The 23,917-nt window shown below is 41.6% G+C and overlaps 1 protein-coding gene and 1 long non-coding RNA gene across 5 annotated transcripts in view; one reads left to right on the forward strand and one right to left on the reverse strand.

Annotated features, from left to right (window-relative positions):
* Positions 1 to 23,917, forward strand: part of MAMDC2 (MAM domain containing 2) — a 150,800-nt gene that overhangs the window by 124,092 nt on the left and 2,791 nt on the right. The window contains exons 11-12 of one of the 3 annotated variants that reach the window (XM_084764333.1): positions 1,274 to 1,422; positions 15,137 to 15,184. In XM_084764333.1, coding sequence (XP_084620459.1) covers positions 1,274 to 1,422; positions 15,137 to 15,169 — 182 coding nt within the window. In that variant the 3' untranslated portion in view covers positions 15,170 to 15,184. Of the gene's footprint in view, positions 1 to 1,273; positions 1,427 to 15,136; positions 15,185 to 20,171; positions 20,432 to 23,917 lie in introns of those variants that run through there. The other 2 variants (XM_084764331.1, XM_084764332.1) reach the window with 2 other exon arrangements.
* Positions 1 to 23,917, reverse strand: part of LOC311587493 — a 76,249-nt gene that overhangs the window by 24,600 nt on the left and 27,732 nt on the right. For both annotated transcript variants that reach the window (XR_014775882.1, XR_014775883.1), the window contains exon 3: positions 21,546 to 21,668. This is a non-coding gene — a long non-coding RNA (uncharacterized lncRNA). The remainder of the gene's footprint in view (positions 1 to 21,545; positions 21,669 to 23,917) is intronic.

The raw sequence follows: 23,917 nt of genomic DNA on the forward strand, positions 1-23,917 counted from the left end.
GCATGCTGGACATGGTGGATGATGTGTAAATGGTTCATACCTCAAAGATCCTCAGTATTCATCTCTTTAACAAGTAACCAAAGTGTAGTAACAGTCTCATGGTGGAGAACAGTTCGAAACATTTCTGGGTCAGTGGCCCAGATCAGTAGCAGAGCTCTTACATAGCTCTCTATTTACTTCCCTATGCTATTAAAAGTAATTAAGGAAGACACCTGTTTTCTGAGCCCTTGGGAGAACAATACTAATAAGAATATTCACACTCAAGGCATAGAACCTGGAAATTAATTAGCACCAGATAAAAAATAAAACACAAGAGAAACAAAAATAGGCACTCATCAAATTTTTACTAAGAATATGAATGTAGGGTGGTGTAGCAAAGTTGAGCCAAAGGAAAAGTCACAACTGAGTTGAGAGATGACATTACTTTAGTGGTAAGAACTACTGATGTTAATAAGAATAACATTCAAAGACAAGTTTTGGCACTCTATAAATAGTGCTTGCTTAGCATGTACGTGGCCCTACATTCAATCCTCAACATAAAAATACAGACAGTTATGTCTAGAAATGGAAAATGAGACTTTTCCTAACAATACAAAAGATCCTAGTATTTTTTTACTACTAATAATTGAATTATTACCATATCTTACATTCTTCACATACATCATCTTATTCAGTCCTCGCAATCCTATGAAGTAGATGCCATTAATATCCTAACATACAGACAAGGACACTGAGGCAAAGAAAAATGATATCGTTTTAGCATTATAGTTCTGCCTACAGTCATAAGTTTATTTTTTTTTCACCTACATCCTCTGTTCCTCCTCCAGAGGAAATATAGAGTTGACATGAGGGTATCCTTCACTTACTCTGGGTTTTTTAAGAAAGCTCTTGCATTATGCAATTTTGTAATTTTAATTAATTAATTTACTTATTTATTTACTTTTGTATCTTCATAGAGGCAATTTATCTACAATATTCAGAGCTTAGTAATTGCATTCATACAAACTCCCAAGTTGAGGGGTGTCTTCCTCAAAATAACTCCATTTTTCAGATCTAAATGTCTGATTCTGTGCCATCATAGGACCCATGATGGAGCATAAATTAGCTGGAGGTAGGACTCGGTAGGCCACCTGTGGGGGTCTGCCTCTCTTTCTCTCTCTGTAGGCTTGACATATGGCCAGACACCTCTCAGACATGCAAAGCCGGCTGCTAGGAGCCATGAGAAAATACATATTCTGTCTCAGCAATTGCAACATCTGCTGTTTCCTTGCAGAGAGACTCCCACCCGCACCTGGAGAGTGCACTTTCGATCAAGATGAATGTGCGTTTACCCAGGAGAAAAGAAATCGGAGCAGCTGGCACAGGGGGAGGGGAGAAACACCCACCTCCTACACAGGACCCAGGGGAGATCACACAACTGGGGTAGGTGAGTTATGCCACATGGTACTGTTTCCTAAGAACACAACTTAGCATACTAGTGGTCATTTACAGCATTTTGAATGTGCAGATTCATGTCTTATATCTACAATGAACTCTATGTGATTCTATACACACAAGAGTTTGAATAGATTCATTAAAAATCATCTTTTATAATATTGCTTAATGTATAATACAAAGATAATTTAGAACTAGGTTTTAAAAACTGAAAGAGAAAACAAACTGTGGGCAAAGAACTTAATCAAAATTGAAGCTAACTGAGGCATAGTACATAAATTTAGAGGCAATAGAGGAATGTGCAGGTAAATTCAACTCCATGCTTTCTATTGTTGAAACAAAGACAAAAAAATCATCTACAAATTGTGATTGTGTTCTTGGGGTAAAGCAAGGGAGCAGACAGCTGATGATATACACAATCAGGCAAGGTATACTCTCCCCCTGTCGCCTCTGTCTGTCTGTCTGTCTCTGTCTATCTCTGTCTCTGTCTCTGACTCTCTGACTCTCTTTCTCACATACTAACATACACACACACACACACACACACACACACACACACACTTGTTCAGGCAGGCCTGGAACTCAGGTTCTTCCTGCCTCAGCCTTCTGAGAGCTCAGGGATGTAGATCTAGGCCACCATGTCTGGCTAAGGAGTGTGTATTCAACACAGAATGTAGGAAAAACTCAAAGGTAGTCTTCCTATTACTACTGTATATCAGCAAGTAAAAACAGCCAGTGGTAAGTGTGTCCCCACTTGGTATATCAGCTAGGTTAAAGTACAACCTTTAGTTCAAAGAAGGAAAATTGTACCTGGCCTAACCTCACAGAGATCCTTTGACATCAAGCTTCAGGGTCCTTATAGAAAAGCCAGTAGCATACAGTGGGTTATTCTGTGATGCACTTTATGATTAACCTCAAGATAAATCTATGACCAAGGACGAAGTACCATGAAACAACATTCCATGTATATAACCTTTCTACTGAATTAGCCAAACTTGGTAGAATGCAACCAGAAATAGTTCTTTTTTCCCTTTTCATCATTTGCTTTATATACTCGGACAACTTTTCTTACCACTCCTTGGTAAATCCCTTAACTCTCAGTTCTGCCGAGGTATTAGACCAGTCATAATTCAGGCACAGTAAAGAGTCTAGTCCAAATCAAAACTTCTATTTCTCATTCAATGAAAATGCTTCTGGTTTTCTCAGCTTGACCTTGACTCTGTCTAGTCTTTAATCTTTATTTCATTACCTTCCTTGCCTTCCCTGTTTGTCATCCTCTAGTCATAGCAGGTTGAGGAGGAATTAAAAGAAAAAAAACTTTGAAATATGTGGTGCTATTTTATAGTCGCTTTTGCTTATCGACTGTCCCCTCATGCTGGCCAATTACAACTTGTGCAGCACAGCCTTCCTGGCAGTGTCCACTCTGCCTAATACTTCAGAAACAGCCCTGTGTACTTGATGCCTCCATGTTAAGGTACACACCTCCATACAACCAAGGTTTTTCTGAAATTGTCTGCTTTCTTTGAATTTGTACATGATTTCATATACCTTCCCAGAGTGTCCACAGATCTCAGAAACTAATGTGCTCTCTCACCTAAAATATGTCACCCAATCCCATTACTGCCCTTTCCCCATGCTGCTTTGGCACATCCAGGAGAAGTGTTTCCTCAGAGAAGGATGCTGTTGAAAAGATTCAGCACTGGCCGAAGGTAGACCAGATGTCTACTTTCAGTACTGAATAATGATTCTGAAAATATTATGAGATCCCCTGAGGCTACATCTAAAAATGCATCAGGAAGTGACAATGATAACTACAAGTCATATAAAAACGTTGGCAACTCAAACCTACTTAAGTGGACCGGGGATCCTTCTGGATTTTGGAACAGGAAAAGGTCAATTCAGGCACATCCTGATGGAAGGAATAAACTATATAATCACGAAACTCTTCGCTCACTCTTCACTGGGTTTTCTGGGTTGGCTCTAATCTCAGACAGGCTATCCTATCATGGTAAGAAATTGGCTACAGAAGAAGAAGCCTCATGGATTTCCAACACTGAAATTTGTGGGAAAGGATAATGATAAAAATCTCCAAACTGAGCTCCCTTTTTTTTTTTTTTGAGAAACCTATTACAATGGAGTCCTGGCTGACCTGAAACTTGCTATGTAGGAAAAGCTGGCCTTAAATTCACAGAGATCCACCTGCCTCTGCCTGCCTCCTAAGTGCTGGAGTTAAAGACCTATGATTCAATGACCAGCAAAAATGAGCCTTTTTGGCTCTGAATAACAATGTCATGCTGGCAAAGTACTATAAAACTATTGAGTCCCCACAGTACTTAATATTGTGACTTATATATGATAGACAAAAATCTTTATGGGATAAGTGAACAAATACCTGAATGAGTAAATGAGTGAGTGAATGAATGAATAAACAAAAGCCTTTACTGGAACATGTAAGAATGATGATTATTTAGTAAGACTTCCAATAACTGGCATGGTGGTACACACTTATAATCCCAGCACTCAGGAGGCTTAGGCAGCAGTATTACAAATTCAAGGTCATCCTGAGTCACATAAGAAGATCTAGACCACACTGGGCTATATAGGAAGTCCTGCCTCAAACAAACAAAAACAACAAAATTCTCCTGTAGAAATAATAGGATTGTGGGAAGATATAATGTTTAATATCAGGGATGCAGTAGAAAAGAGCCAATTAGTTTAACTAATCTGTTATAGGAATTTTTTTCTGAGAGGTTGATAATTTTTATTCCTTTTATGCAGACATTAAGGTTTCAGTTAGAGGTGTGAAAAGATACCATCAAAGAGTAGCATAAGATGACTGCAGGGTGCAGGTGGGGGAGGGGTGGTCTTCTGAATAACAAAGATGGTGGAATGTGTTGGACATGGGAGACAGGGAAGAAACAAAGCAGTAAATAGTGAAGGAGCCACTCCAGAAAAAAAAGCAAAGGGAAACAACCAGGCAGGGCTAGAAGAGACTAACATTCTATTCACTGAGTGTGGACTTAGGAAAGCTACTTGAATTCTCAGTTTCAGCTTTGACTTCTAGAACAATGAGAAGAACCACAACTACCTACTCACTTAGCTAATTTCAAAGAGTGCTCCAAGATCAAGGTGTCAGTATGGCTGCCTTCCTCAGGCCTCTGTGGCTTGCAAGCTGTCTTCTTGCCATGTCCACACACGTCCTTCCCTCTGTGCCAACACACCCCTGTCTCTTTCCTTATGACACTTGTATTGAGTCAGTATCCACCCTAAAAATTCCTCTTTTGATTCAGTCACATCTTGAAAAGCCAAATATAGCTGCACGCTGAGGGACTGGGGTTAGGGCAGCATCATGTATGTTTTAGAAAAATGCAATTTAACCCATCCATAGCAGACTCCTTCCCAGGAGTCAGTGCTGTGAGCTGATATCAAAGGAGAAGGAAGACTCCTTTCATGTTAGATGAGTGACAGCCCAGGCCTGCCCTTGCTCCTCATGGCTCTATGCTACAGTCTAGGCTTGTCTGACACATAGAACACATTCTACCTCCTCCGCACACACTCAAAACTCTGTGAAAAAAATCTATCAAAAAACATGTACAGTATGTATTAAATAACTCATAATTCTAGTCCATTATTGACACCATCACTGGGCTATGGGGACATATGTTAATTAAGTTGGGGGGGGGCTTTGTTTGAAAATGGTGTGGTTGTGCTTCCTTTGTCTCTTTGAAAACTTAAAGAATGCGTTCGCTGGCTAGAGTGAAACTTCACAGCAAAACAATGAATGCAAATGTTCCTTACCGAACTCCATATTTAGTCTGGATGAATACTAGACACATTAAGTTAAATCCTCTGGTGCACAGTGTAGAGAATGCTGATTTTTGAAAATAAACTATTTCACCTGCTTCAATATTAAATTTCAAAAGGTTCTCAAGATGCCTTTCAGATTTTCAACAAATAAAATATTTTGGAATCTATCTTTTTATTCCTGTGCATAGCAATGCAAGTAAGAAAACAACTTCTACTATATTATGCCCAAGGCACCTATAGCTATATAGCATTGAGTTAGGGTTATCAATTACTTTAATGACCCTTTCACTGTAAAGCTGGGGTCATTTGTTGAACATTTACCCTGGGCGGGCTCTGTGCCTGAAATCTTTATACCCTTCCTACAATCTGTAAAGTAAGTTAAAAGTCCCATTCTTCAGACAGGAAAATAAAAACTTGGAGAAGTTAAGTGCCCTTTGGAGCCACACAGTAGTAACTGGAAAAGTGGGGACTGTATTTCAGGTGTATTTGGTTCCAGGGAACATATTCTTGCCTCATTGGAGTCACTGACACATCACACACGACTCATAATGCATGTGGCCAACAGAAATAATCTATGTTTTCTTAAACTATTCCCAGTGTCTATTCTGATATTATGAGTGTAACTCCAGGAGTGCACTCACTCCCCTGTTGTCTACCCTAACCACATGGAAAGTAGCTTTCTTGTCTTTCAGTCTTTAATAGCATGGGCTAAATAAAGCTGATATACAGCTGTCAGGTCAAACAGGGACAAGTGTTGCCCACTCAAACATGAAAGTATGAACAAAGAGTCCTCTAAAACAACTGACTGGGTTTTTTCTATACACTTATTTAATTGGGGAGAGAGAGAGAGAGAGAGAGAGAGAGAGAGAGAGAGAGAGAGAGAGAGAGAGAGAGAGAGAGAGAGACAGAGACAGAGACAGAGACAGAGACAGAGAGACAGAGAGAGACAGAGAGAGACAGAGAGAGAGAGAGATTGCATGCACATGCCACAGTGTAAGAGTGGAGGCAGGGAACAACTTTCTGGAGTCTGTTCTCCTTCCACCACATGGATTCCAGAGATTGAACTCAGGGCATCAAGCTTGGGGCAAGCACCTTTATCCTCTCAGCCATCTCACCAGCCCCCAAGATAACTAATTATTCAAACTACCAGCACTAGAAGTTACGTGTGTTTAAGAATCAAATATCTTAGAACAGGGAGTTACCATTAATATCATTCAACCCAAGGTCCCTGCTTGATTCAGTCCACATCTCCCAAGCACTCAATAGCCACTACACATTTTTTTTTAATCCAAATAACTCAGATCTAAAAGGAAAGCAATAAAGATCAAGTTCTAGAGATGATGGAACAATGCAGACCAGGCACTCTTCTTGGTGGTGTCTTGAATAATAAGACAGAATAGATCAGGAATTATCAGGATAATCAATCAGGAATGTGGATGCAGGTCAGGAATAATAGGTGGGAAATATGGATACATGAAGAAACAGCAGATGTGAGACCTGCAGGCCTTTAAGCAGCGGAACAGCTTTCAGGAATTCTAAGTTACAGGATACTGCCAACCAGGAGTCTCACGAAAGTGAAGCCTCACAAGTGACCTTGTGTGGAGGTCATACGCTTGAAGCTGTGAGTCCCCACAGCCGGAATGGGGGACAATGCCACACAACAGGGAAAGTATTGATCTAAACCATAATGACGCATCCTTTACTTGGCCACTGTTATGTCCAATTGATTGCTTGAGAGAGCAGGGGCATCTAATAAGCCATGTTGAATTATGTCTCCCGGCCATCCGCTAAAAGGGAAATGTATTTTTCAAACACCCACACCCTCACTGGCCTAGATAGGTGCCCACTCTGCACTGACCCCCCACTCTTACCTCACTCACATGGGTGCAGAGACACTCTGCAGAGGCTTAAGCTAAGAGTGACTCAAGATATTTCTACATTGAAGGTCAAAGGCCATCAGTACGTGCCTTGGGCCCAAGGTGAGGCATCTACAAAGTGCTCTGCATCAGCTCTATCTTTTCACTTTCCTTGATTCAAAGCCTGTCAGTTTACAGTTGGCAGAGCTCAAAGAAGGGAGGAAAAGAGAAAGGCGGGGGAGGGGGGAGCATCCAAACTTGTTTTATAGACAGCTGCATTAGATGGTCAGTCAATACACGTCCAGCAAATGAAAAGAAAAGCTCAGAAAAGCCACACTATAAATACGTCAAGCTGCTGTGTGTCTGTCAGGATCAATAAATCATCTCAGGTTAAATAAAGGCAAGCCATGTGAATGAACTCTTCAATTTGTCCTCCAAATGGGTCAAATCATGCCAATTTCCCAGGACTGGGGTGTTTGGGAGGTAGCCTGCCTGCTCTGACTCAGTGTTGCCCATCCTGCTCCTTGCCCATGCCTTAGTGGTAACACTACTAGTTTTCAGTTCTGTTGCAGAACGGAAGGAGAGGTATGACAGTTAACCAACGGCCCAAACAGCTCAAGAATGCTTGCTCAAGGGAAGCGCTTGGCTCTTAGCATTCTTGAGCGGTTAGAACCATTGGTTAATTGCCAGATGCTGACAAAGTTTGTTTTGACCATTTCATTCCCACCGGGGTCCTTGTCGCTTTTGTGGAGATTTTCAGATCTTCAGAGCTCCTTATTCTGCCTCTCGGAAACCCTTCTCACCACCTGCCTGCTTTTTAATAGAGTCGAGTTCATGGGCGGAATTCCCCATCTTATCCATTTTCTTGAATGTATCCTCACATTTATGTACACACATAAATATATGCATGTGTTTTGTCCCAGAGAATAAGAACCAAGGCAGTGTGAGGTGGTGCTCTACCCTGCTTCCTGGACACACATCTGGTTCTGCCTACAGCCCAGGCATATTTTCCAAGAATGGAGGCTGGAGTTTGTTGGGACGTGGTCCTCCTTAGTAGGTCCTAAACTTAAAATGTTCTCATTGGCTGGTGAGATGACAGGAAACCCTACTATGTTTTGCATTTAACTTTCTGTCTCTTGGTCTCAAGTTAAGAATTTGACAAATACTTCAAGAGAAGAGTGTCAAGTGGAGTGTACTCGTTCTGTCTTTTCTTATAAAATGTGGCCCTTCCAATGGCAGATGCGTGGACAAACTTTGGGCACTAGTTACTTCCTGCTCCTATCAGTGAGTCTGTTGACATCTCTGCCACAATGTGTAAAGAGGGAATCAGCTCAGGGACTCTTGAGCTCACTCTGGGAACCTTCCATTGTCTCGGCTCCTTCCATTTTCCTCTGGAATCTGTTGATTCCTTGATGCCTTGCAGCTTGGACCATTCTCCCATAGCTCTGAAACAGGTGCCACCCTGTTAGATGAGGATTGATCAAGGCAATGTGAAAAGAAAAGAAAGAGGCTAACAACCTCCACAGAGGCAGATTGTCTTTTAATCTGGACAGTGAAAGGCAGCAGGAATGGGGACTGCGCAGGGGGCTCAGAGATTTTATAGGGCAGACAAAGGAACTTTTTCAGGTGGAAGAGTCCATCTGTAGATCTGTTCCCTTGCAGTCTCAAAGTCGTAAGTGAAAACAGATTGGTATGCCAACCTTCTTGTCAGAAGCATCTTGGCTCATAACTACCTGAAGACGTTAGAAGCCTGCAACTTTCCCCGAGTTCCTCAGCTTGCCTGCAGTTTTTAAGTAATTAACACGTCACGATGTTCATTTTTTTTCCTATTTGCCCTAAGTTCCCTGTAGGTAAACTAGAACCAGTGCCAGTCACACACGAGAGCCAGAAGAGGCCACTCCGGGGTCTCCTTTCGTAACATCATTTCTTTACAACAGGTTATTTTGCTCAGAAGTTGCATTGCTCTGTTCTACACTACAAGCCAACCAGTCACATTTTTAGAATATTTTTGTTTATTATTTGACAATGTCAAACATGTATACAATGCATCTTGATCATATCCAACCCAAATCCCTTTTCCTACTGTTCCCCCAGCTTCTCCCCTAAAGCCTCCCCTTCCTACCTTTATGTTTCATACCCACTTCTTTTTCCCCCGTCCCCCTTTCTCTCTCTCTTAGAAATGACCCACTGTGTCTGCATATGCATGGGGCAATCTAGCAGAGCCTGGGCCTATTAGTGGCCACACACCCCAAAAAATGGCTCTCCTCCCCCAACAACCACCAATTGCCAATAGCTCCTCAATTAGAAACAGAATATCATTAATATCTCCTCCACCCTCGCCTGAATGTCAATTGGCTTGATCTCATGCAGATCTTGTGCAGATAACCATGGATGCTGTGAGTCTTTGAGTGCAGTGGCATTTCACAGCACCCCTCCATATCCTCCAGCTTTTACATAATTTCTGCCTTCCCCCCAGTGTTTCCTGAGTCTTAGGAGGCTGGTTTTGATGTTCCATTTGGAACTGAGCATTGAACAGTCACTTATTCTCAGCATTTGGATCGTGTGAGTCTCTGCATTAACCACTGACCAACACAAAACAAAGCTTTTCTGACTAGGCTTTTTGAGTAGCACTAATCTATGGGTATGAGCACAAACATTTAGAAAGCAGTTTGAAACCGTGTCAATTTACAAAACAACAGTTGTAAGGTCTCCCCTAGGGCCTATGACCTCCCCGGCCATGGGCTCTTGACCACACTTAAAGTACCAGGCATTAAAATCTTTCATATGAAGTTGATCTCAAATCCACTTGGAAAGCGACTGCTTACCCTCATAACGGTCAGGCCACTATTGCATGATAAGGTGCATCTTGCCTGGCAAGTCAGTACGGCAGCATGTAGCATCCACCTCTGAATAAGTCTGTACTGATAAATTCCCTCCCCCAGCCTCCTGCATACAGCACCTTTTAGCACCATGAAAGCCAGCCGTAGTGTACGTGCTACTATTCCCCACTCCCATTAAGGGCCTCTTCCTCTCCCTTCTCTCACGTGCCCTTTCTAGGTTTCTGACCTCTAAAGACAGCCCAAATAAAAACAGGCAAACGTAAACACACAACGCTAGAATCCATGTATAAGAGGAAACATGCAGCATTTGTTTTTCTGAACCCGAGTTACCTCACCAGTTCCAAACATTTCCCTATCAATTTAATAATTGCATTTTTCCTTAGAACTAAATGAAATTCTATAGTACAAATATATCATATTTCATTATTGATCCATCAGTTGATGGATAATTAGGCTGATTCCATTTCTTGGCTATTGTAAATAGAGTGGCAACAAACACAGTTGGACAAATATCTAAATAAGATATTGAGTCCATGGAGTGTATACTCCAGAAATAGATTAGTTGGGATAGGTCATATGGTAAGTATAGTTTTAGCTTTTATTAATTTATTTGTTGTATGTGTGTGTGTGCTTGTGTGTTTTGCATTTTATATTTTCTTCTCTTAATTTCTTGGAGGATCAAATCATAGACATAATATCATGAACAAAAGTTTAAAATTTTAAATTTAATAATAATAATAATCATCATCATCATCATAATCATTGTGCATGTGTGTGTGCCATGGAGAACATGTGGAGATATTAATTTTGCTCAGGAATGTTTTGAATATCTGGGTTCTTTTGTGTTGACATGTGAATTCTAAGATTTTCCCCCTGCTTTGGTAAATAATGTCATTAGAATTTTGATGTGGATTGCAATGAATTTCAGACTGCTTTTTCAAAACTAAATAAATTTATGACTGTTTTGCCTGCATTAATGTCTGAGTACCATTTTTGTCCAATGTCCACAAAGGCCAAAATGGACACTGGGTCTTCTGGGACAAGTTTCTAACCTGGCATCTTACCCATAAGTCCCCCAGCCCCTGCCATCATATTATTTAGAATGTGATCTTTTTAACTATAAGCATTTGTTGGTGTTTTCTGCCTCTTTGTTTGTGACGATGTTGTAGTGTCCTGTTCTTTGGCAACGGATAATAAGAGAATAGTAAAATTTATACAGATTCCAGCTGTAAACTGCCCAGTAGAGGGTGTCACTGTCTGCATGTTTCCTTGTATAACCCCCCACCCACCCATCCTGAGTAATAAATGCTGGGGACACTATGATAAGAAAAATCCCAGCTGGGCGGTGGTGGTGCATGCCTTTAGCCACAGCACTTGGGGAGACAGAGGCAGGTGGATCTCTGCCAGTTCAAGATCAGCCTGGTCAGCAAAGTGAGCCCAAGACACCCAGGGCTATTACACAGAGAAGCCTTGTCTCAAAAAACAAAAAACAAACAAAAACAAAACAAAACAAGAACAAAAGAAAAGAAAGAAAGAAGAAAACTATCCCAACTGTGCTTGTTAAAGCACAGGAAGACTTTACTCATGGCCATCATGGTGGGCACAGGAACCAGCTTGGTGCGATTTTTCAGTGGATGGGAGAGACTGGGCTCAGCCTGAATAGAGCATGGCCAAGGAGGAAATAGAGAAACAAAGAGCTGCATGACATCAGGGCATGGAAAATTAACAGGAAGTAATGTCAGGGTAGAAGGATTCTGGATGAACTAACCTATCAGGCTTCTTGCTGAAAGTAGTCCAAGGTTATCATCACGCAAGCACCTATGGCATGCTGGAAGATGAAGGAAAGCATCATATATCCCCTTGATTAGACACCAGGAGTGGGAGGTGCCTGACTTAAAAAGTTTCTTGCGAAGTAGGGTTTTGTGAGGAACAGTAGGCCTTGGGAAAGATTTAGGACTAAAGTTGGGTTAAGCAAGAATCACTGCAAACTCTGAATATTAAAGTGCTGCAAATATTTTCTTTGTTTTCTGATGTCACAGAAAACACTTGATCAACCACATAGTAATATTTAAAGCAGTGTTGCTCAACCTGTGGGTCATGATCGCTTTGGGGGGCGGGCCAAATGACCCTTTCATAGGCTCTCATATCAGATATCCTATGTATCAGATACTTTTATTACAATTTACAACAGTAGCAAACTTACAGTTATGAAGTTGCAATAAAAACAATGTTATGGTGGGGGTCACCACAACATGAAGAACTGTATTAAAGGGTGGCAGCATGAGGAAGATTGAGAACCACTGATTTAAAATGACTTGTGTGGTTAATATAATGTTGCTTAGATGGATAGCACTTAAAATTTTCTTTAGTGAGGGATATATCCTGAAGTAATGTATTTTGAAATTTTTCATTTACTCAATAATTAACAACAGTTTGTAGATTTTTTAAAGATGCTGGAAATAGAGGTAGACATCCTAATATAGATCAGCTGAAGCAACATATATTAAATATTATAGAAATGCAATTAAAATAGTTTTTTTTACTTTTATTTATTTTATTCTGATTTATTTATGTATTTTATGTATATGGGTACTTTGTCTGCATTTACATCTGTGCACCAGAAAGTTGTGAGCTGTCATGTGAGTGCTGGGAATCGAACTCAGGACCTTTGGAAGAGCAGTGAGTGCTCTTAGCCACTAAGCCATCTCTCCATTTAATGAAATTTTAATAGCGAATTGTACACACACACACACACAGAGAGAGAGAGAGAGAGAGAGAGAGAGAGAGAGAGAGAGACAGAGAGAGACAGAGAGAGACAGAGAGAGAGAGACAGAGAGAGAGAGACAGAGAGAGAGAGAGAGAGAGAGAGAGAGAGAGAGAGAGAGAGAGAGAGAGAGAGAGACATTGCCTTCATGGGTGACTTATTACATTTAGTCCTAACAAACCTCGCTATGGCTCTTTTTCAAATGCAGATAATAAGATGACAGGAGGGACCTTAAAAGGCGTGGCTTCCTACTTTGTACATTGCAAAGTGCTCCACTGAGACTTGGGACAGTCTCAGTGTGTGTCTCCTTGATGCCTACAGTATGTGTGTTTAGTGTCGATGGCCATGGGACCCTTTTTTAATTAACATACTGCACTCTAGGACTTTTGAAAGACATGACTGTATCTGTAGACTGCATTCTACCTTTTCACTTCCCATTCTTAAAGTTTGTCAGTCTATGCTTAGATGAGCCTATATGGGGGAAAAAGAAGAAAGGAGAGAGGCTATTTTATAGATAGCTGTATTCAATACTAAGTCAATATAAATCCGTTAAATAAAATGAGAAGCACACACAAAAGAGCCTCTATAAATACATCAGGTAATTTTGTGCCTGTCAGGATCAATAAATCATCATATATAGCAGTTCCAGGGGAGGCAGGTTTCTGCCTTACTAAAGGGCAGTGTAGAAAAGCCTTCCCATGTTCTGCGGTTAGCGCAGTATAGTCCAACAGAAAGACAAAGCATCCAGCAGTGAACTGTCTCTCCTCTTTGCTGGCTGCAGAGCCTGGGGCAAGAATCCACAGCCTCTCTGTGTCTGAGTTCCCTCATACATAAACCAGCAATAACAGTTAATACCCTATGAGTCCCTTGGGTTGCTCTGATGATTAACTGGTGATATATAAATGCCACCAAAATGTGTGGTATCATTGTTTTTACAATTCATGCATCTTTTATTGAACCTGATGCCTGGCTCTGTAATACTTTCTGGACTCACTGTTTAATGTCATGTGCACCTCCATAAAGGACAAAGCCATTGCCTGTGACCACTAATACATTTTCTTAGTAGAAAACAGAAGACTTTGTAGAACTATTAAACCAAACTTCCCCCTAATCCCATTCCATCCACCCCCAACACGTCCAGTGATAAGTGTGTGACCATTTTTAGGTTTTCCAGCAATACCCATGCATATGAAACCCATAACCAGTGTGTCAGAATTGTTATTTCGTAGAATTGCAGCTTGTTTTATGTTTCCACGATAACATATAGTTTCTTGTTCAAATGAATATATATGAGTAACAAAACTATTTAAAGGCTATTAAAGACAAGTAGCATGTGACAGACAAAAAGCATTATGAAGATAGAGCCTGTATGATGAAAGCTTGGGGAATACTTATCAATAAATCATTATACAAAAATGACAATAAAGACACCCTCCAAAAACTCTAGCCCCACTATTTCACCACTGTTTTTTTTTTTTTTTTTAAGCAAGCATTCTATGACAGCTGGAGTGTGACTGGCATCCAGGTGCCATGGACACTGCAGGCCTTATCTCTCTGGCTCCTGCACAATCTGCATGAGTAGCTCTCTCCTACAGCACCAGCGAGTTTCCTAACACGGGTGACACTGTGCTTCTTATTGATAAGACAATGACAGCAAGGTGTAACAAACGTCCCCAGAGTTTTGTTGCCATTTATACGGTGACAGGTTGCCAGAATTCTTTGTATTTGTTTTAGAAGAGTTTAAAAAACAAACAAACAAACAGAGATTCTATGGCCAAATGATAATAAATAAATCAACAGATAACTATCAAGTTTATGATAAATTTCTCCCCCCTGCCCAAACCCTGTAGTCTCGGCTCCTGACCCACTGAGTCTCCTAACAGGTGAACTGTCTGGTCTTTCCACCCCATCCTTCCTCCTCCTCCTCTTCTTCCTCCTCCTCTTCTTCCTCCTCCTCTTCCTCCTCCCTGAAAAGAAGCTCTATTCACCATCCTAATGATTCCAGAGAAAGGCACCATCATTCTTTTAGGATGCTCTTTGGTGTTTGTTCTGGAAATTAAATTATCTTCCAACATACTAATAAGTCAAAGTAGGAGGCTTCTTTATTTCAAAAAACATATCAAAGAATAATTTATTTGTGGAAATGTGCTGTTAAGAGAAAATGAAAACTATGTATTTGAAATGTTGTTTGGGTTTGGTTTCTTTATTTCCTTTGTTCTGTTTGTTGAGTCGAGGTCTTAGTAGCCAGATGGCCTCAAATTTCTGATCTAGCAGGAGCGTGTGTGCATGTTGTGTGTGCATGTGCACCTGCATGTGTGTGTGTGTGTGTGTGTGTGTGTGTGTGTGTGTGTGTGTGTGTGTGTGATTGAAGAAGAGCTTACTTCAAGTCCTTATCTTTTATGATTTGGGTACCTGACACCAGTTATGTCACCTAGCTGCTCCAGTGGTCTACAGTGTCTGAGGAATGAACTGCAGACTTTATAAAATCTCCAGCATGCTGCAGTCTTTCCACAGCTGAACTTCCCATGAGAGTGTCTGATATCAACAGATTCTACTTTGTCAGAGAAGGCACCTGTGAAAAGTCCTTTAAAGATGTGGTAAAAATGTTTGAAAATGCAAAGTGAAACCCATTATTCTGTGTTCTAACCTAAAAAATTAATTGATTTAAAACTGCTAAAATGCTGGACATCTTGTGGAGCTGACTGGACTGACCTGACCACCTTCCCCCAGGAGCTCACCCTCATTTCTGCCAAAAGTCCTTTTAAAAGGCCCTAGACGGGCCGGGCGTGGTGGCATATGACTTTAATCCCAGCACTTGGGAGGCAGAGGCTGGTGGATCGATGTGAGTTCGAGGCCAGCCTGGTCTACAAAGTGAGTCCAGGACAGCCAAGGCTTCACAGAGAGACCCTGTCTCAAGAAAAAAAGAAGAAGAAGAAGAAGAAGAAGAAGAAGAAGAAGAAGAAGAAGAAGAAGAAGAAGAAGAAGAAGAAGAAGAAGAAAAGAAAAGGCCCTAGATTAACAGCCTGATGGCACCTGTCACCTGGTCCCCTCCTACTATACAGGAGCTCTGTATGCTTTCTCCCCTCCCCTGCTCTTAAGCTGTGACCTGTGGCTTTATAATAAACTTCTCCCTAAGAATCAAAACAGTGGTAAAGTATACATTGTAAATGTTTGGATTGATAATGATAAACACATGACATCAATGTGCAGCCACCATCTCCATCCTGCTCCAGAAATATGTCACCTTCTTAAACAGAAACTGCACCCACTAAAGATGAACTTCTCATTTGTGTTGGGCTTTTTAACATCGCTAAACTAAATGGGTGATGCAACAAACTCAAAAGTCATGAAAGGAACAGGCAGGGAGTCAGGGGTGGGAAGGAGGTAGTAATAGATAGAAGAGAGATAGCAGGGGAGTAACCAGATCACACTGTGCATGGATAAAATGTCAAAGAACTAACCTAGCAACAACAAATAGAGCAATGGTGGAGGGACACTTTTTAACAGTTGTTTTTCCCAAAGCTTTGATGATTCCCCTGATTTTAAGGAGTGCTCTTCCAGCAAGTAAAAAGAGCTCACTGCTCCTTCCACAGGCCACATGACACAGCCTGCCCAAGCCCCTTCCCAACCCTGTAAAAGAGAGGTACTGTCTCCCAGCCAAGGATTGTGGGGATGCTTCTCTGGGCATCACAGTTGCCTCACAAACAACAGATGGGGCCTCGAGCAACCAGGAGATTCATGGGACTCCTGTATCCTGGATGTCAGACAGTAGCTGACAGAAAGAAAGAACTTTCTTCCCTATCCTCACCCGCTAACAATCCTTTCCATGGTCTGGATCCCTCGTGTGCAGGAACCTGTGAGCTAGCCTTCTGCATACTCCTGTGACATTCTGTTCCACCACAAGATTTTGTTGCTGAGACAGACAGAGCTCGAAGCTGTTATGTGGTTTCTCTGCTTTCCAAACATGTGTGAGGCAGACTGGCCTCTGTGAAGTTCTCTGGTGCTTTCGGGAAAAGAAAGTAGCTGTGCAAGTCACGAAGGGAGAAGTAGCTGGGCGGCGGTGGTGGTGCGCACCTTTATTTAATCCTAGCATTCAGCAGGCCAGCCTGGTCTACAGAGTGAGTTTCGGGGACAGCCGGGGCTACACAGAGAAATCCTGTCTTGAAAACAAAAACAGGAACAAACAAACAAAAAAAGTACTTGTAATCAAGAGAAATAATTGGTGCATACATGGGAGTTCTGATGAGTTGACAGAGTTGTTAAAACTTTATTTCTAGGAAATAAACATTTGGTGCTTGAAATCAGTATTTCCATATACATGTATCCTTGGTGCAGATCATGCCCTGAAGTGATTTGCAAAAGGCTAAAAATACTGAAGAGACGTAGGTAGAAGTTAGTGTCCTAGAAAATCATTCCCCTTCCTGACACGCCCCCTCTTCCAAAAGAAGCAGTGACATGGGTCAGGCAGCATGGGTTCCTTTCATATTCCAAAGCACTAAGCACAGAGCTCTCTGGAACCGGAAGTCTTAGCTAATAGCTTTCACCTGACACCCAAGACTCAGCAACACAGGAGAGGAAAGCAGAACAAGCTTCAGAAGTTGCATCTACAGGAGTGTGTGATCCAAAGCATGGGAGCTGAGGGTGTGGGAGGCTGCAGAGGCTGCCCTGGTTTAATTAGATCCTGTGCCAGGAAGAGTCTGGCACAGAGTAATGCTTTCTCTTTCAGTGATGAAGAAACTAGTGTCTTGTACCCATGGAGAAAAGAACTTGAACCAATATTCTGGAGAGCCTGAGAGTTTGTTCATCTTCCAGGACCTCAGAATAACCATGGCCAAGAATTAGCATCACCAAGTGAAAGACGACCCCAGGCCATCAGTCACTCATGATGAGTTTATCTCTCAGCCTCCCATTGTCTTTTCTTTGCCCTTGCACAGGGAAAATGTATTTCAAGGATATGCCTTTCCTATTAGAACTTCATGTATAGGAAAGGTCTTTTACAGTTCAAGTGGCCTTTGGAGAACTCCAAAGCAATGCACAGATTTTTTTTCATTGTGTTTTTTTTTTCTTTTCACCTTAAAAGTTATTTCTTGAGGTTTTTTTTTTCCTTGCTATATAGCTCAGACTGGCATCAAACTCACAATCCTCCACCCTCGGTCTCCCTACCATACACGCCTAACTCTGAATGCTTTTTAATTCAGCATGCCCTTTGTTACCATTGCTATCCACTGTGCCACGAATTTGCACATGCAAGGCACAAAACTCCTTAATACATGGTCTGATGACATCTCATAGGCATTTCATGCCGCCAAAGAGCTCAACCCACAGGCATGCACCACTCACTACTTTGAGCATGTTCATTTTTAAAACTACCTCAGATGATCTGGAACTTGAGAACACCCACTTTAGTAAGACTTTGATTTTTATCACATCTTGGATTTGTAGTAACTTTGCCTTAGACCATCCAAGTTAAATGCCTATCTCAGCACCAAGAACCTCATTCTTTTCTGTGAGCTTGGTGGATCTACTTGTTTGTGGCTTTAGTGCTATAAAAGAAATTATGTTCATCATCCATCCACTCACAAATATTTCTGAGCCTCTACCATGCCTGTAGCACTGCTCTGAGAACTGGGGATATGGTACTGAACTAAACAATGAAAATCTACAGACGAAGGAAACACAGATCGGAGAGGAGAAAGCTAGGTGACCCATCAAAAGGCAATTAGATGCTACAAAAGCATACTAAATTAATAGACCAGGGATAAGGAGTGCTGAGGGAGCAACGTGAGGGGAAGATGGCAACTTGAAATAATGAAGTCGGAATAGGTATGGTAGAAAAGGTAGCATCTAAGCAGACACTTAAAGGGGGGGGGGGGAAGGTGAGACCCGAGAATATCTCCAGAAGAGCCACGGTTAGCATATGCAAAGGCCTGAGGCGACACCAGGAATAGTAGTGTCCACTTAATGAGGGATAAGAAAGAGTAAGAGAGGTAGGTGATGGGAGGCAGGTTGTTTAGGGCACTGAAGCAATCCTGAGGCTACCAGCCTTGACTCTCAGCTGAACTAATGGAAGCTTTAAACAACGGCATGGTACCATTTAGCTTTTCGGGTTTAGGAAGATGCCCGGTAGGCAAAAGCACTTGTGAAATCATGAGAACTGGAGTTTGGATCCACAGAGCCCATGGATGCAGTAGCATAAACATCTGTAATCCCAATTCTGCTGTGAGGAGATGAGAGGCAGAGAGAGAAAGATCCCCAGAAACTCGTAGGCCTCATAAGCTGACACACACTGCAGAAAAACAACAAATAAACCCTGTCTCAGACAAGAGAGGAGGCAGGGACCAACACCCGAGGTTGTTTTCTGACCTTCGCACATGCGCAGTGGCAGACACATGCTCACATAGATACAGCTGTGTGTGAACACACACACACACACACACACACACATATTAAGCATTGAGAATAATGACTACTACAAAAACTGCTGAAGTGGACTATAGGGGATAAGGGAGGAGCAAGCACAGGAGCTAAGAATCTGTCATGTTAGTCCAAGAGGACATGACTGGACCAGGACACTAGCAATAGAGAGAATGGAGCAGGGCTCTGAATTTATCTTGAAGGTAGAGCCACCAGGAGTTGCTGACAGCCTGGGTGAGGAGGGAGAGGGAGAGAGAGAGAGAGAGAGAGAGAGAGAGAGAGAGAGAGAGAGAGAGAGAGAGAGAGAGAGATGAGGGAGAAGGCTGTATGGCTCCCATGTTTGGGGCCTGAGCAGCTGGAAGAGCTGGGGTAGATTGGGGAGGGGGCTGTGCTTTAGTTCTGTCGGGCTGCTGTGACAAATAATCATGGCCCGGACAGCTCATGAACAATATATATTTGTTTCTCAAAGCCGTGGAAGCTGGAAAGTCCGAAATCAAGGTTCCAGCAGATTTGGTGTCTGGGGAGGCCCTTCTTCATATGTGGCCACCTGTTCAAGCTCCCCTCCCATGACGTAAGAGATGAGTTAGTTTCAGAGAGTCCTTGATGGAGATGTTGATCTCATTGTGTGTGTGTGGGGTGGGGGCAGGTCACTGCTCTCGTGATGTAATTAACTCCCTATCTCTTCTAATATGGATATCCTAAGCATGAGGGTTTCAATGTATAAAACCGGAGGGAGTACGGAAACATTTGGAATATTATCTGTGAAGTAGTGAGATAATTCCAAATGTGATAATCATACCCGCAACATAATGCTGGTGCATTAATCACCTTCTATTAAACTGAATTATGAACCATTAAATGAAAAGGCTACTTTGTGGTCGAATCCTTTCAGCATGTCTATTTTTCTTGGATCATACATACTCTCCATGATTGTAAAAGCTTCTTCTCAGTACTATAGCCAAAGCGTCTATGTTTCCAGGAATACGACAAAAAAACAGAAAATGTGATGTGGTCTTTTTTTTTTTTAAACCATGCCTGCTTTACATTCCTCTCAAGGTTACTACATGTATATCGAGGCCTCCCACATGGTATATGGACAGAAAGCCCACCTCTGGTCCCAGCCTCTGAGAGGCATCCTCGGGAAACACTGCTTGACTTTTTTCTACCACATGTACGGAGCAGGAACTGGTCTGCTGAGTGTTTATTTGAAAAGCGAAGACGACAGTAAGGAATCTCTGTTGTGGAGAAGAAGAGGGGAGCAAAGTGTCTCCTGGCTTCGGGCACTAGTTGAATACAGCTGCAGGAGGCAACACCAGGTAAGCCAGAAGGGACGAGAGCATGGGGAAACACACACTGAAGTGCCTGGTGCTCTCCTGTTTCTTGCTACAAAAGAGAATATTTTGTCCTTTTTTCAGAGTCAGAGATAAAGGCAGGATTAGTTGAAGAGTAAACATATTATCCTGTTATTGATTAACTCTAGGCAGTGAATGGAAAATTAGACAGGGACGTAAAGCTTTGGACATTCATGCATAAAGTGATTGTTTTTTTTATAATTCAAGGATGACTGGGTACCTACTTTGTCTTGATGTGTTGTGAATATCAAGTATATTTCTTCCAAACGGAAGTCTCCTTTCTTCTAAATGCACTACTGCTGCTATTACCCATGATCACTTGGATGTAAGGGCCTTTGTTCTAAGCCTCTACTTAAGAGTGTATATAGCCTATGGTAAGTTCTTCAAGACTCTGTATGCATTACTGTATTGTTGTAGAAGAAACTGGGGGTCCTGATCCCAAGCCCATGGTCATCTGCACCCCAGACATCCAACTCCCCATGTGTTATAGAAACGCCTTGTCCTAGATGAACTCAATCGTTGCAGTAGGTGGGGATAAGCAACTATTCTAGCCTAGAAAGCCGAGGCTGCCTTCTGATTGCCACAAACCTCACATGGCTACCAAAGCCGAAGATCTTGGGAGGCAACTTTCAGACTCCCAACTGCTCTTGAAAGCACTCTGTAGAATTCTGGTGTAAGCATGCTCTCCAGGCTCCAGAAGCCTTGCTTCTGGGTGGTAAACCTCCTGGGCCCACTTAGCTTTAACCACTGGCTAGCTGGCTGCTCTAAGCTCAAATCTTCCTGGGAAGAGGTATCCAAAATGTGAACATTTTTTTTTTCACCACTCTCCAAAGAAAACTGGTTTTCTAACGACCTAAACTGAAGATATCACAACTCAAGTGGCTGGATAGAGTGCCACTCTCAAGCTGCTACGCTGATGAGCGATAAATGACAGGAGGAAAGATGTTCTGCTGTCTAGGACGGGTCCATCAGCTAAGCGCAAACAACTGTTTGGAGATCTATTAGGGAATGGCAGATTGCTCCGTGAAGATTTTTTTATGACTGTTACAGAAGGTGCATGGGCCAGATGAAAACTTACTAATGTAATTAGTTGGTCGTCATTCAGAGATGGCAGCCCAATCTTGCTAGGCCACAGGGAAGTCAGATTCTTTATCACAGGGATCTCAAGGTATGGTCCAGGTACCAGCATCATCATAAATACCTGAAATATAATTTCACCCAAAATATTAATTCCCAGGCTCCATCTCAGAATACTAAACTAGAAACTCTGGAAAGCTTTGGAGCCCCAGAAATAAACATTTAATAAGCCCTCCAAGTGATTCTGATGCAAGCTAAAAACAGAAGCTCTCCAGACTTAAATGAATCTGAATCTTTGGGGATGGTATCCAAGCATTGACACCCCCTACCCACGTTCTGCAGTGCAAAAGAGCAAATCCATTACCTCATGAATACCAGGCAAGTGATCTCCTAGGCCAGCATTGGTGTATAGATAGAGATAGACAGACAGACAGACAAATAGATATTATACGAAATATATATATATATACTCTTAAATGACACTAATACACAAATGCTCTAAAAATTGTGTTCTGGAGATCAACACACAGGCCCTTGCATAAAATATATTATGTATATGTGTAGCTGTGTAGGTGGTCATATAAATTGTTATTTGTTTTTGTTTTGAGAGATCTGTCTGGTTATGTAGTTCAAGCTGGTCTCAAGCTCAGAATTCTCCTTCCTTAAGCTCCCACTGCTGAGATTCTAGGCATGCACCAACACACACAGATTGAAGTACTTTTAAACATAGACTAGCAAAGCATCTGCAGCGCCATTTTGGAATGTTGCAGCTCTCAAAAGTGCAAAATGGCTATAGAGATTTTCAGTTCACAACCTAGAAGGAAGCCTCTGGCTGATAATAGACAGGTAATCAATTTCTTTATTTGCACTTAGTGCTCACCTCAGGAATCCCAAATGACTTTAGGGGGACTAGGCTGCATAATAAATGTCAACTGCCTAATAAAATACAGACACATTCATGCACATAGCCTGGCCCTCTGTTATACAGTGGGTGCTGACAGTGCTAAGAGCTGTACATAAGTTGTTCCAATTAATGTCATAGCTCCATTTTATAGACAGAGAAAAGCAAATGGCTGGGAGAGAAATCACACTCAGATCTGCCTAGTGCTAAAGTCTGTTTCCATAATCACGGTTCTATACCGCTCCTTGCCCCGCAGAACTTCCAAACTGTCCTCATTTCCTTAAGGTCACAAGCACCAAGCGGTCTTGGACAAACCTTATCTTCTCTGGATTGTTTCTACATCTTCAAAATGGGTAAATAATTCCTGTCATGTGATACCAACAGAGTAAAAGTGGGCCCCAAATGTTATTGTGTGTGAAAGTGTTTTATAAACTTCACTGTACCAAATCATTTTTTAAAATGTTTCACTGCTTTTAGAAACTACATTTTCCTTCTAGATACCCCTGGTCTCTAATGCTCATCACCACGGCAGAACTGATATTCCCAATAGCTGTGTCACGCGTCGAGTTCTTGTAGTTTAAGATAAAATATCTCACTTTAGTAACTATTTATTGACTACAGGCGTGTAATATATGCTAAATTTCTGAAATATATATAACACATGAAGTTCTTCTTTTTGGAGTTTATATTCTTGTTGAGAGAGTGACTAAAAAAAAAAAAAAGACTAGACAATAAGCTGGGGACTGGAGAGAACACTTGCTGCTCCCAGAGAACCTGAGTTTACTTCCAGCTCCTCTGCTGGGTGGGTCACAACGTCCTGAGACTCCAATTCCATGAGTCTGACACCCTCTTCTAGTTTCCATGGCCATCCGACCCTCAGGTCACAGGCACACACGCACAAGTGAAAAGCTTTTTAGCCGTAAGCCAAAATTAGGTAATATCAGTGCAAATAAAAAGAAGTCAATTTGAGTTCACAGAAACAGTTGAATAAAGGATGGTTGAGCTGGATGTGGCAACGAAAGTGATGAAAATGGTCAGTTGTTGGTCAAAGCCTGTAACACTTCATGTCGACAAAAGGAATGACCTTTGAGAGCTACTGCACAACAGCATGACTGCAGTCAATAATAGCATGTTACATATTTAAAAACGACTAGGCAAGTAAAATGTAAATGTCTCACCACTAGAAAATGATAAAGCAGGAATAATCCAGTTGATTTAATCTTTGGGTATTATTAATGTATACTGAAATGTCATGTCGAACCTTATAAAGATATGAAAGTATGGTTTGCCTATAAAAATAATCTTAATTGGAGAGAGAGAAGAGAGATGAAGATGATCAGGTGATAAAGCCAAAGGAGTATTAGGATAATTTTTGCAAAACTTCATAGGAAATGGTAAAAGTTTTGAAATTCTTCCAAAAGCAGTAAGAATCCTTCAGGTAGTTTTAAGGTAATGATCCAGGTGTGTTGACA

Source organism: Acomys minous (genome assembly GCF_964271855.1).
Source record: "Acomys minous genome assembly, chromosome: 2".
Taxonomy (NCBI): Eukaryota; Metazoa; Chordata; class Mammalia; order Rodentia; family Muridae; genus Acomys; species Acomys minous.